The sequence below is a fragment of the Bos mutus genome, chromosome 28 (assembly GCF_027580195.1).
Source record: "Bos mutus isolate GX-2022 chromosome 28, NWIPB_WYAK_1.1, whole genome shotgun sequence".
Taxonomy (NCBI): Eukaryota; Metazoa; Chordata; class Mammalia; order Artiodactyla; family Bovidae; genus Bos; species Bos mutus.
The window spans coordinates 41,004,177-41,018,694 of record NC_091644.1 but is presented as its reverse complement, the minus strand read 5'-3'; the positions used below and the strand labels follow the sequence as shown (position 1 = coordinate 41,018,694).

At 44.0% G+C, this 14,518-nt stretch overlaps 1 protein-coding gene across 4 annotated transcripts in view; it reads left to right on the top strand.

The window, feature by feature from the left end:
- DISC1 (DISC1 scaffold protein) overlaps positions 1-14,518 on the top strand; it is a 430,157-nt gene that overhangs the window by 187,165 nt on the left and 228,474 nt on the right. For all 4 annotated transcript variants that reach the window (XM_070364536.1, XM_070364537.1, XM_070364538.1 and 1 more), the window contains exons 7-8: positions 1,396-1,450; positions 5,876-5,978. In XM_070364536.1, the coding sequence (XP_070220637.1) occupies positions 1,396-1,450; positions 5,876-5,978 (158 nt within the window). The remainder of the gene's footprint in view (positions 1-1,395; positions 1,451-5,875; positions 5,979-14,518) is intronic.

Genomic DNA, 14,518 nt, shown 5'->3' with positions numbered 1-14,518 from the left:
TATTCTTGCCTGGAGAATCCTGTGGACAGAGGAGCCTGGTGGGCTACAGTCCATGGGGTTGCAAAGGGTCAGACACGACTGAATGACTTGCACACACATGCACGCATATATGTATATTCTTTTTCAAATTCTTTTCCTGTATATTGAGATATTGAGTATAGTTTGCTGTGCCATACAGCAGTTCCCTGTTTATCTATTTTATATATACTAGTGTGTATTTGGAAAAGGCATGTATTTGGAAAAGGCAATGGCACCCCAATCTAGTACTCTTGCCTGGAAAATCCCATGGATGGAGAAGTCTGATAGGCTGCAATCCATGGGGTCACTAAGAGTCGGACACAACTGAGCGACTTCACTTTCACTTTTCACTTTCGTGCATTGGAGAAGGCAGTGGCAACCCACTCCAGTGTTCTTGCCTGGAGAATCCCAGAGATGGGGAAGCCTGGTGGGCTGCTGTCTATGGGGTCGCACAGAGTCAGACAGGACTGAAGCGACTTAGGAGGAGGAGGAGGAGGAGGAGTGTGTATATGTTAATCCCAAATTCATAACTGACCCTTCCTCCCCACCTTTCTCTGTTGGTTATCATGTGTGTGTGTGCTCAGTCATGTCTGACTCTTTGTGGATCCTTTGTACTTTTTCTCTGATAGATAACAGTGATGGAAATAAAGTCTGAGACTTCGTTTCATTCATTCACTTGATCATTCTGTAGATATTAACCAAGTCCCCACCTATAAGCTCCAGGAATTATCTTGAACACCAAGGATACAGGAATGGACACAGGAGGATGCAGGCAGTTGCTCCAGCTGTGGAACTCTTATTCCAAAGAGAGGAGAAAGAAATTACACGAGTAAATAAATATGTCAAGATGCATAGTGCTAAGGAGAAAAAAAAGGAGCAGGGAAAAGCCTAAAGATCAGAGAATTCTGTTTTAGATACTTTAAATATATGTATCTTCTCTCTGCTGCACCTCCCTGCTAAACCCAGAAGATGCTTGGAACATATTGAGTGAATTATTAACCCAAATGGATTATATTGGATCACCTGACTGTGAGACTACCTTGGATAGACCATCCTTCTTGGGAGGTACTTGTAGGAATGTAATTTGATATTTTGCTGCCAGAAACACATCTGAGTTGTTCACTCTGTCAGTAGATATGCATTATGGGAATGATAACAGATTTCAATACCAGCCTAGGTAGAGCATAATTAGGGAGGGAAAATTCAGCTTCCTAGAGACATATTAATTCCAGTCAAACAGAACCAATTTGGCATCTTCTTTCCTACTGTTCTTCTTCAGCCATTGGGCTGATGGAAGATTCACTGTTTTGCCATCTTGTAACATGTGGTAGGACTCAGCTTTTACCAAGACCAATTTCCTCTTTTCAATTCTTCTAGCCTCCAGGAAAGGATAAAGTCCCTCAGCTTGTCACTTAAAGAAATCACTGCTAAGGTAAGTACCTTTCTATGCCCACTTTCTAAAGAAGTTGCTGAAGTTTTCTTTTGATGTAATTTCATGTCACAAATCACCTGGGCTCTGGACAAAATATGGACTTGCCAAAACCATTCTACAGGCTAAGTGATGGGCTAGCCCATGAGCCAGGGCCAAGGGCTGCTCCTCTGGTGGATGTTCTGGCTGTGGTCCCCAGGCATCGATGGGCTTGGCCTTCGGGGAAGGAAACATGATTACTGCTGTGCAGAATCAAATGTCTTTGCTTAAAAAGGCTTCTAAGATGGGTGTAATCTGACAAGTTGAATACATTCCCTTCCAGAAGGGCTGGGTTCACGTTTTTCACAAACAGATGGAAATGGTACAGTAGGCGCTTTTTTTTTTTTTTTTTAAGTTAAGTTGACTTCGAAATCATTTTGCCTATCTTACCTACCATTTATACTTCATATCAGCACCTTGGTTTGCATAGAGATAGAACCCAACATTATTGCCTGGGAGCACATAGTCAATTCACTTAAATAGTCAGTATGTGGTCAGTGAGGATAACCACAGTTTACAAAACAAAACCCTCCTCCACAGAGATAGTTACTCCCCACCAAGTTATTGACAAACGGTGAAGCAGGATCAATTACCCTGTGAATTATTATTAGAGGGGAGGCAGGCAGAGAACTAGGTCTGAATCAATGATTTGTGTTGAGTCTGGGAACCAGGCTGTTATAAGGTGGTTGAAATATGTAAAGGACAGGATTCTGAGCAGGGAGCAAAGCAGCCAAGAGTCCACCGGCCTGGAGGGAAGATCTTGTTCTCCGTCCCTAGGGAGGAGAGTAGGAAGACCTGTGGGGGTTTTGTAGACCCCAGCAGAGCCAAGACAGTGGATGTATTTTTGGCAAAAAATGTCCACAGTGGCTCTGGTCCTTTTCCTGGTTTTTGTGTCTAGTTCACTTTTGAAAAAAAACTATATGATTTTGCTAAAAACCACACCACAACAGTTTGATGGGTAGTTCTGCCCTGTATCGAAAGAGAGCTTCCTGTGAGGATTGAGCCTTGGACCCCAGAACGCTTGAAGTCCACCTGCCCTGCCTTCCCAAAGAACCACCCCAGAATGCTCACCCAGAGCAGAAGGGCAGGATGAGACTCAGGCGGCCGTTTGGGGACCTGAATCCACATGCAGAACTTGGGAAAGGACTTTATTTCAGGCTCCCAGGCAGAGTGTGGCTGACACCGTGTCTCCTGCCCAACTGGGTCAAGGACACTGGCTTGGTTTACCAGTTTTGTTATAGGAAGCAAGAGCGGATGCTAGGCAGCACACCTGGATTTCTGCCTTATCAGGGATGGTGATGTTCCCATTGACATTCCTGTCCCATCCACTTCTGTGACCTCCAGGGGAGCCACTGGGGAGTTGAGGTGGGGCCAAAGCTTCCTGGATGGCGATGTGGTAGAGGTACCTCTTGTGCTTCCTACCAGAAATTTTGCCATTTGTAAGTACAGCCTAATTTCTGTGTAGAATTAAAACGTGGAAGGACTCTTGGGTTTGGGTTTATTGAGCATCAGATAAACACACATGCTGTGTGTGTAACATGAATGAGTCTGGATCCCAACAGGGAGGATGTAGGTGTGCATAATCTGTAACACAGATGGTATTTGTATGTGTGTGTTTTCTACGACATCTTATATCATGTACACACACATGTACACATGTGCACACGGCACTGGGGTTTGTCAGTCTCTCCAGCTGCTGTGATTTGCCCAAATGCCAAAAGTCTTTTGCTTTGTTTGTATCTTTGCTCCAAAACATTTATTAAAAAAATTACAATTCCCTTGCTTTTCCATAAAAATTAGCAAATGCATGCCTACGATTTTAAAATGTAAATGGAAAAGCTCCACTTGATAATGAGTTCCTTAGGGTCTAATTTTATTTGGAAATAAAAAAGGGGATGCAGATTTTCTGGGGCATGCATGCCTGCAGCCATGTGTGTTTGTATATATAGGTGGGTGTGTACATGTGCACATACATGAATGTGTGTGTGTGTGACAGCCATATATTAGTCTATAGAGAATTAAAACTGCTCAGTTGCACACAACAACTTTCTCTCTACTCTGAACTTGATTGACTGGTGACCTTGAAGTGAAAGTCACAGCTTGGCCCAGTCTTCTTTCTTCAGTGTGTTAGACACAATAATCTGATATTCTTTCAACTCCTTCCTCAAAGACAGCTGGCACCTGCCTTTGACTCATTACATTTTTTGACTCTTATGGGTTACCCAAACCAAAGGTAATTAGGGGATAAAGGAGATGGAAGAAAGTGTTGGAAATAAATGGGATATCCGGAGGTTGGTAGATATTAGATTACATTCAGCAGTGCCGGAAAGAATGTACATTGCAATTTAATAAGAAGATTTAGAGGTTGTTTTATATTAATAGTGACAGCTCGCTCAATAAAAGAGAAACTGACCCAATTATGGTTAAGAGAGACTGTGAGCTAAAATCAGAAATACTGGACATACCCGGATGAGGTGCAACAGTCATGACTGGGGTAATGGAGTTGACAGAAATGTCCTGGGACCTCTGGTGACACACTTTTGACCAAGGGGACGGGATCTTCCTGTCATCAGCATGGAGCCCACGAGACAGTGCTTGGGCAGATGTCACAGCAACTTCCTTTAACTTCTGGTCCCAACATTGTGACGAATCTCAGGGCCATCGAGAGGGTGTCTCCAAATTGATGGCTTTGGACAGTGGTTGCTCAGCTCTGCTGGCACGAGCTTTGGGGTAGAAGCCTTTACGCTGTCCCTTCATCCAGAGATTTTTATGAAGAGATTTATAAAAAGAGTTTTATAAAGAGATTTGGGAGATTACAGCTGCTTAATGGAAAGGAACATGCTGAAGGCCATGGGGGCAAAGGTGTACTATTTTAGACAGCGTGGGCCAGGTCTGTGTTGATTTTAGAAAGAATATCTGTTGAAGTCTGAGGTCAGCAAAGCACTTCAAGGTGATAATATCTAGCATGAGCTGAAACTTCTGGGGAGATTAAATTTTATATTTTCTCTGGGCTCTGTGAATCCACCTGGGTTGTTATTTCTTGAATGGAATGTTGGGTTTTTGGTGAGAAAAGAGGGGTGCTTCTAAGTAACATCCTTTGTGGATCCCCCAGATGTCTTCACATATGTATTCATTGTTATTCAGCTGTGCTCTCTGCTTTCGCTGAATTGGAGGTTTTTTAGGTAGTTCATTAATCTCAGTATAGGTAGCAATTGAATACAAGATTTTTGCTTTAAATAAAAGAAACAAAATCTCATATTTTAGCTTCAAACAAATACAAAATAGCCTAAGACATCTGGAAAAACAAACTGAGATTTAAGATTTTTGCTATTTTTTCAAGATCAAGAAAGATGTAGGAAGTGAAATGCTAAAACCTGCAAACTTTCCTGAGATCTACTTGTCTATTTTTCAAATCTGGCTTCCCAGCAAGTATTTACCCTCCAGTTTTATTAGACAGCATCCACTAGGAACTCTCTGCCCTTGATTGCAACATCTGTGCACCGTTATTTCCTGCCTACTATGTGCCAGACACAGAATGAAACCCCTGCTCCCATAGCGTGTGTCCTCCCCAGAGAGGTAAGAGAAAAATAAAGGAAGAATGGCAGCAGTGTGTCAGCTGGAGAGGACGCTATGGACAGACAGCCTGCAGGGGCAGGTGGGAGGGAGGAAGGGCTGAGGGGTGGTTATGTTCCGTGGGTGATCCACACGGCCCTTCTTCCCAAGGCAAACCCTGTGGGCTGTGCCACCACGGACAAGCTGAGCCACCCAGAGGAGGATGCCAGTGTCAGAGGCTCTGGGGAGGGAGCAGGTAGAGGGCTCGAGTTATTTACCTGTGGTTGTGTCCAGTTGTGCCAGCTCATCTCAGTTTCCTCCCTCCCTCCTCCCTGCTCTCTCCCTCCTCTCCCTCCTCCCTCCCTGCTGTCTCCCTCCTCTCCCTCCTCCCTGCTCCCTCCTCCCTCCCTACTCTCTCCCTCCTCTCCCTCCCTCCTTCCTCCCTCCTTCCTTCCTCTCTCCCTCCTCTCCCTCCTCCCTCCCTGCTCTCTCCCTCCTCTCCCTCCTCCCTGCCTCCTCCTCCTCCCTCTCCTCCCCCTCCTCCTCCTCCCTCCTTCCTCCCTCCTTCCTTCCTCTCTCCCTCCTCCTTCCTCCCTCCTCTCCCTCCCTCCTTCCTCCCTCCTCTCCCTCCTCCCTCCTTCCCTCCTTCCCTCCTCCCCTCTCTTCTTCCTTCCATCCTTCCTTCCTTCATGTGTTGCTTGTTTTCTGAGAAATCTCCTGCGGTTATTCTGTATCGCCCCTTTACTACTTATAAAGCCAGGAATCTGGCTGGTGCTCTGTCGCCCTCTAACCTTTACCTGAGCAAATGATGATTCATGGCTGTCTTTCTCCATCTAGGTGTGTGTGAGTGAAAGACTCTGCAGTGCCCTGAGAAAGAAGGTTAACGATATTGAAACCCAACTGCCAGCACTGTTTGAAGCCAAAATGCTTGCCATCTCAGGTACCTGGGACAGAGGGGATGTGGAGACAGTTGGAGTGAGTGATGACAAACGCCACACCCCTTTCTCGTCCTGGATTAACATTCTACCTGTGCTGAATGTTGTGTAGCATCTACCTGTCACTTGACAACTCAGAGCCTTCCCAGGGAGTCTCACTGAAACTCATGGAATAGATGGGCAGCAGGGTTTTTTAATAAGGGATGGGTTGTTATTTTTCAGTCGGGTCCAACTCTTGTGACCCCATAGACAGTAGCCTGCAGGCTCCTCTGTCCATGGGATTTTCCAGGCAAGAATACTGGAGTGGATTACCATTTCTTTCTCCAGAGGATCTTCCCGACTCAGGGATTGAACCTGCATCTCCTGCATTGCAGGCAGAGTTTTTACCACTGAGCCACCAGGGTACTCCTATAAGGGATGTATAAGACTCTTAAAAATGCACAAGCACACGTTATATAAAATAGCTATTTGTGTAGATTGCATTCCCAGTTTCTGTTTAAGTGTTTAGAGATGAGATGTACTCTGGATGCCATGTAATTCTAGCTAGGGTTTCTACAGACTTATGTATCTGGAGATGCTTAGTGAGGGTGTGATCAACCGCTTCCTATGGGGGAAAGAGTGGTATCAGGAGACAAACTGCTCAGAGTAACAACCTAGTCATAGGTAAGAGATTTTTGGAGGATTTTCAGTGGATCATTATCCTTCCTTAATTTGGTAGTTATAAAGGGATATACTTTTCCATTAATCAGTAGGCTGAAAAGACGAGTCTCTGAAAATAGGATCTTACTCTATCATTTGAATAGTACTTAAAGAAAAGGTTTATTTATTTATTGGCTGAGGTGGGTCTTTGTTGCTGTACTTTCTCTAGAAGTTTCTCTGTGCAGTTTTCTCATTGTGGTGGCTTCTTACTGTGGATCATGGGCTCAGTAGTTGTAGCCCACAGGCTTAGTTGCCCCGAGGCACGTGGAAACTTCCCAGACAAGGGATTAAACTGGTGTTCCCTGCATTCTTAACCACTGGACCACCAGGGAAGCCCCTGAACACTGCTTTGGAACATTCCTCTGCATTTATTATTTTTTTTTTTCACATCAGCTCTATCAGGTAGGAGGGAGAAACACTGTGATCCCGAGGAACAAAGGGAGAGGTTGAGGCCCTGGAATGTGTCCTGTGGTTAAATTAACCCCATTAACTGAGTGGTGCTAGATCAGGGCTAGTGTCCAGGTGTGATATATGGATTTTTAACCCAGTTATGTAATGACACCATGTTTTATAAGTTGAATGAATCTGTAGCGCATCAACTCCAGAAGAATCATAAAAATTTAATGAAAAGGTATAATAATTACATGTATGGGTTTTAAATGGCATTTTAAGAAGGAATACAATAATTGGCAGCTTCTGTTCTTCAGATCATTAAACAACTAATGTTGGCAGCTAACGAGCAATTTGGTGCCTGGCGCAGTGATGCGTGTCATTTACAGCCCGTAGAACACGCGGACGCGCATGTGGGGCTCGGCTCTCAACAGCTTCACATTCCATTTCCTTTGAATTATGGCCCCATTTGCTAAGAGGAAAAAAGATTGAATACAATCTTGCTTCTGAATTAGGGTTTTTGCCTTTCTTAATCAATGCATCTTTCTCAAGAATACAGGTGGATGTGTCTCTATTAAGCCCAGAGGAGGAGATGCATCATTTGGGCAGCAGAGAAACCCTCTCTCAAATGTGAATTATCTCCTATTTAGGATCCAGGGAAAATTCTTAAGATGTTATCTTGCACAGAGGGCCTGAGTTTTCTGTGTAGTTTTTAGATCAGCTGAGAAATTGGTGAGAACTGATTGGATGAGGGATTCCCTGAGTTAACTGGGGTGGGAACACACTCCCCACATCCTATTTCCTGGACACTCTTGAGCCCCTTGGTGAACAGCCCTTTCAGTCCATGAACTGCCCTGTGGGTTGGATTGGTGACAGATGATCATCATTAACTTCTGTGGTGGTATTGGTTTAGTCTCTAAGTCCCACTCTTTGCAACCCTATGGACTGTAGCCCACCATGCTCCTCTGTCCATGGGATTTTCCAGCAAGAATACTGGTGTGGATTGACATTTCTTCCAGGGATCTTCCTGACCCAGGGATCAAACCCACGTCTCTTGTATCTCCTGTATTGGTGGGCAGATTCTTTACCGCTGAGCCACCAGGGAAGCCCCTTAACTTCTGTACATAATGCAGTTTCCATTTCCTTTTGAGCTGTGCTCCACAGGAGGGAGGGTCAAGGGAGGAAGAGGTATTCTCCTTAGGATGCTGGCAGGTCTGTTTTTATATAGTCAAAATAGCAAACCCTCACTCTGTTAGACAAAAGCACAAACGTCTCCAAGAGAGGCCTTTCTCTTTTTTTTTTCAGTACATAATTTTAAACTTTCTTTTCTTTTTTTTTTTTTTTACAACAGTTTTATTTTTTTTTAATTTTATTTTATTTTTAAACTTTACAATATTGTATTAGTTTTGCCAAATATCGAAATGAATCCGCCACAGGTATACCCACATTCCCCATCGTGAACCCTCCTCCCATCTCCCTCCCCTACCCTCTCTCTGGGTCATCCCAGTGCACCAGCCTCAAGCATCCAGTACTGTGCATTGAACCTGGACTGGCGACTCGTTTCATACATGATATTATACATGTTTCAATGCTATTCTCCCAAATCTCCCCACCCTCTCCCTCTCCCACAGAGTCCATAAGACTGATCTATACACCGGTGTCTCTTTTGCTGTCTCCTACACAGGGTTATTGTTACCATCTTTCTAAATTCCATATATATGCGTTAGTGTACTGTATTGGTGTTTTTCTTTCTGGCTTACTTCACTCTGTATAATAGGTTCCAGTTTCATCCATCTCATTAGAACTGATTCAAATGTATTCTTTTCAATGGCTGAGTAATACTCCATTGTGTATATGTACCACAGCTTTCTTATCCATTCATCTGCTGATGGGCATCTAGGTTGCTTCCATGTCCTGGCTATTATAAACAGTGCTGCGATGAACATTGGGGTACACGTGTCTCTTTCCCTTCTGGTTTCCTCAGTGTGTATGCCCAGCAGTGGGATTGCTGGATCATAAGGCAGTTCTATTTCCAGTTTTTTTAAGGAATCTCCACACTGTTCTCCATAGTGGCTGTACTAGGCCTTTCTCTATTTTAGGATCTCTATGAGAATGCTGGGACAATGCTCACAGGTTCTTAGAAGCCCTACTGAATGAGAGGAACTTATGGGATACCATTAGGTTCTTAGAGGGCCTTTTGTCTGTCTGAAAGCTTCTAGATCTCCCATCCTGGTTTTGATCAATGGACTGAGGATTTCTCTTGATTTAAGAATCATTTGCTCTCTGCAGAGAGAGGGAATAATAAAAATACACTGGTTAGATACAATGGTGGGCTGAAATCTTTCTTGTTTTATGTGCGTGTGTGCTAGTCAAGGCTATGGTTTTTCCAGTGGTCATGTATGGATGTGAGAGTTGGATTATGAAGAAGGCTGAGTGCCGAAGAATCGATGCTTTTGAACTGTGGTGTTGGAGAAGACTCTTGAGAGTCCCTTGGAGAGATCCAACCAGTCCGTTCTGAAGATCAGCCCTGGGATTTCTTTGGAAGGAATGATGCTAAAGCTGAAACTCCAGTACTTTGGCCACCTCATGCAAAGAGTTGACTCATTGGAAAAGACTCTGATGCTGGGAGGGATTGGGGGCAGGAGGAGGAGGGGACGACAGAGGATGAGATGGCTGGATGGCTTCACTGACTCGATGGACGTGAGTCTGAGTGAACTCCGGGAGTTGGTGATGGACAGGGAGGCCTGGTGTGCTGCGATTCATGGGGTTGCAAAGAGTCAGACACGACTGAGTGACTGAACTGTGCTTGCTTAGTCGCTCAGTTGTGTCCCACTCTTTGCAATCCCAGGACTGTAGCCCGCCAAGCTTTTCTATCCATGGGATTTCCTAGGCAAGAATACCGGAGTGGGTTGCCACTTCCTTCTTCAAGAGATCTTCCTGACCCAGGGATTGAACCCGCATCTCCTGTATTGGCAGGCAGATCCTTTACCACTGTGTGATTTGGAGGGAAATAGGAACATTCTTAGAAATAAAATTAGTTTTTCTAGGTAAATACAAAATATTTGCTTCTCTCTAAAAAAGTTCATGGTTTTGATCAATGGCTGGGGGATCTGATAGACTCAGTAAAGATTTTTCAAAGATGATGTTTATCTAAGGTGGAAATAGAGACCTACCAAATGAGAAGAAGGAAAGTGTATTGTTGAAACCTTAATAGCAAGGGAGTCAACCACCATCACTTATGTTGTGGCAGAAACTCCAAGGCAGACAGAGGAGTGGGAAAGCTTTGCGGTAGAAAAAAAAGGAGGTTCCAGTAATGACTGGAAGCTGTTGGCCTTGGGGAAGCTGGGGGTGAGGTCACTAGAGCATCCAGTATGATTGCTTAGGGGAGCATGTTTGGCTTTCTCTGATTGGTCCTAAGCCGGAAGCAGGGACAAAGGTTAGGGAAGCTGTTATTAATCAAGTGCTGGCTATTTAGGGCCAGTTGTTACAGAAGCTGTTGTTTAGCTTCGTGGACTGTGGTTAGAGAAAGCGTCTGCCTGCCTACAAGTCTGCCTTATAGCTGGCTGGCCTCCTCTGCTGGTTACTGTACATAGATAGGGGTGTGTTTCCTCGGTACACTGCTGCAGGCTGGGATTCTATTCTAAGTATGATCTGGCCACTGTCTATCTGTATACTTTGTCTCTCTCCAGGCAGCTCATTTTCTCAAGCTAGCTGAAGCAGTCTATGTTTTATGTATTAATAAAATCCTGTGTTACATCATTCTGTTCCCTGCGTCTTCTCTATGCAATGTGGCCATTTCCAAAATGTTTGATGTGCAGAACCAGTCATGGAACTTGGCTCACAGAAGATGCTTTTCAGTGTCTCAGGAAATCATGGTGGCTGGAAGAAAGAAACAAAGCCAGCAGAAAATAGCAGATTCTAGCTGAAGGAGCTACCACGGATAGGGGGATGGGTGCAGTTGGCTGGTGCTTGATTGTGGCCTTGACCATTGCTGAGGGCGGTGCCTATAAGGCAGAGGGTGTGGACTTGAACTTGGAATTCCTCAAAAGATCTGGTGTCATACCAGAGAAGAGATGCAGGATTCCATTCGTTAGGGGTTTATGTTCAACACTGGCTTTATTTCTTTTTCCCTAGTCAAGTATAGCTCAAATTTGGGTCGGTAGAAGAGGATGGGAAGACAGGGAACCCTGGCATGCTGTAGTCCATGGGGTCACAAAGAGTCAGACACAACTGAGCGACTGAACTGAACTGAACTGAAGAGGATAGTTTTAGGAGAATCATCACAAATGGAGACACATTTGGCCCAGCGAGTACCATGCGTGTGCACGTCCCCGTGGGCGGATGTCATTGTGAGGCCTGGGCACTGACCGAGGGAAATGGCCCCTCTGAGCACAGGATTCAACCCTCCTTCTTGTGGTTCCCTCCCTTTATGAATGAGTTGTGGCCATGTGTTTACCAAGTCCCTTACTGAACTATATTTGGTAGAATGAGCACCTACCATGAGGTTGGAAGAACCAAGTTCAAGTTCAGTAATCTAATGTGACATCTTCAAATTCCAAAGCTTTGTGACATTGGGAGAGTCACTCTCTGGGTCTCCGTTTCTTCAACTAGACAGCAAAGACAATTATTACAAGAGCCCCTTCCTGGAATTTTGGGAAGACTAAAGGAGAATTTATCCATGAGCTCTGTAATCTATGAGATTTAAGTAAAGACCTCAGAAAGTGACTTGCAGATATCATGAAGCAGAGAAGAGTAAATATTTGAATTCAGAGACACTCAGGATGTAGTTAGAGAGAACAGAATGGATGACATCAGTTTCAGCTTTGGCATACACCTAGAAGTTTTTAGTTGTGTTATTTGTAGAATAAAATATTTTGACAGGTGCTTTAAAAAAACCCACTTGAAGGCCCATGTGCGGTTCCCTTGCTGCAGAGCAGGTGGGCATGTGTGCAACTTGATGCCAAAGCATATACACACCCCTAAGATTCCAGGCTTTCCCCATGGCTCAGTGGTAAAAGAATCCACCTGCAGTGCAGGAGATGCAGGCGATCCAGGTTCGATACTTGGGCTGGGAAAATCTCTTGGAGGAGAGCATGGCAACCCTTTCCAGTATCCTTGCCTGGAGAATCCCGTGGACAGAGGAGCCTGGTGGGCTACAGTCCATGGGATTGCAAAGAGTCATACACAGCTTAAGCGACTGTGCTTAAGTCATACACAGCACAGAGATTCCCCTTGGCTTTAGGGAAGGCCCATCAGGGTGATGGAGACTGGGGTCACTGGGTTGCTGATGGGACTTTCAAGGATCAACATTTTTTTTTTTAATTTTAATCTAAAAACTCTGGCCAGTTTCAGCAATCAGGGAGGGCTGCCTCAAGCCAGATTCACCTCCTGGGCTTGGATCTGAAGCCAAAATGCTTAGGAAATATTAACCAAAGGCACTGTCATGCTTTCTCATGGCATGGGTTTTGATATTGACTGTCTCTTTGGGAATTCACACTCTTTCTGTGTATATCAAACTTCCATGTCACTCTGCATTTTCCCAAGCCATACCCCTTCAGATCAAGGAAGGTTCCTAATTAGTGATTGCTCCCATGTTTTATTAAGGCCTTGTTCTCTAGAGCTGGTGATGAGTTGCAGGAGGGCCTGGTGATGTATTTCTAGGAAACCTTCTGTACTGGCACTCACTCCATCTCTGTAGTCTCTTCCTGTTTGTTTTGAGAGGTCTTCTCTCTGAACTATTCTCGGGAGGAAGTTGCACACTTGGCACCTTCTGCCTGGAGTCTCTGGGTCCCAGTTGGTGCTTACCCTACATTTTATTAACTCTGTGGACTTGAGAATATGGCCCAGCAGGATGAGAGTGAGGGTGAGGGTTAGGTCTGGGGTATTTTAGGTTGAGAAGGGAACTTGAAGGTACCCCATGTGCTGGGACTGCATTGTTCATCGGCAACCACACCTCTGGGGCAGGTCCTTTGGCTTTTTTGGGGCCCTTCGTGGGGGGTTTCACCAGCAGCGGCCCTCAGTGGTCATTTTTCAGATAGAAGTCATGGATCCAGAAAAGTTTTAATTGTATTTCCATTTACAGCTCAAAACTTGTGGAGTCCAGCCTGCTCTCCTTATCAGGACTTTGGTTTTCCTAAGTGGTCCGAACCCACTGGCTTGACTTTTGGGGCTTCCACTGACTTCTTGGCTGCTCTAGGCTCCACCTCAGTCATATGCCTCCCGCCAAAGATGAGGCTGTTTGCTTAACCAGGTTCCCATTTCTTCTTTGGAAACCTTACATTCTTTCCTGGAGAACCTGCCTCCATCTCCCTTTCTGGAATTTTCTCCCTTCTAAGATCCCGTCTAGTGAATATTTGCCTATATATATATTTTAACCATACATATTATCCCCCCTCCCCCTCCTTTTTTTTGATATGGACCATTTTTAAAGTCTTTATTGGATTTGTTACAATATTGCTTCTTCTGGTTTTTTTTTTAATGTTTTGGTTTTTCAGCCATGAGGCATGTGGGATCTTAACTTCCCACCAGGAATTGAACCCACACCACCTGCATTGGAAGGTGAAGCTTCAACCACTGGGCCACCAGGGAAGTCCCCAGTTTATCCCCTTTATTCAAGATAATTTCCTGGAGAGCAGGGACTGTGCCTTGTGCCTTTCTGTATATGCCAACACAGTGATAGACAATAAATAGTCTCAAAAGATATTTATCCAGTCATGGAATTGGAAACTGGATTTCAGTAACAGAAATGATATTTTTTGGGTATTCAGAATGCCCTAACATGGAAAAAATTTTTGTAACCTTTTCCATATTTATATAATATTGAAATCTGCCTATTAAATAATCAGAATGAAGAAATAAATAGCACAGTCTATTATTCCGGAGACTTCTGGAGTTGTATTTGAGTTGGAAACTTGGCCTGCATTTTACTGGCATGGAACCTTCAGCAAGATATTTAATTCTCTAGATTTCACTTTTCTCCACTGTAAAACAGAGATAACAACATGTATTTTAGTGAACATAAAATGAGCCATTATTTTATATAGTACTAAGAAAGAAAAATTGCTGTCAATTAAACAATGATGCAATGCTTTCTGTGGCTTAGACTTTTTATTTTATACTTATTGAAATAGCCCTTTTAGATGTACTTAAGCTTTTGAAAAGTCACATACTACTCTTTAAAAAGAAAAATATAAGGGCAATGAATTGGTTAAGGTTTTTCTAAAATGTTTCATATTCAGACTGAGTGTCCTGATACACAGTTTGACTCAAGTCAAGACTCCTGTTTCTCCACACATTATCATCCTCCGCATCAGTGAGGCTATTGGTGATGTAACTTTTTTCCTCCAAGAGTGAACTATTTTCTATAGGATTTTCTGCCAAGCTGCTTACACCATTCTTCAAGTTTTAAATGCTGGTGCCTTCCTGATCTTACAAATCTATGTCAACAGTTAGGACT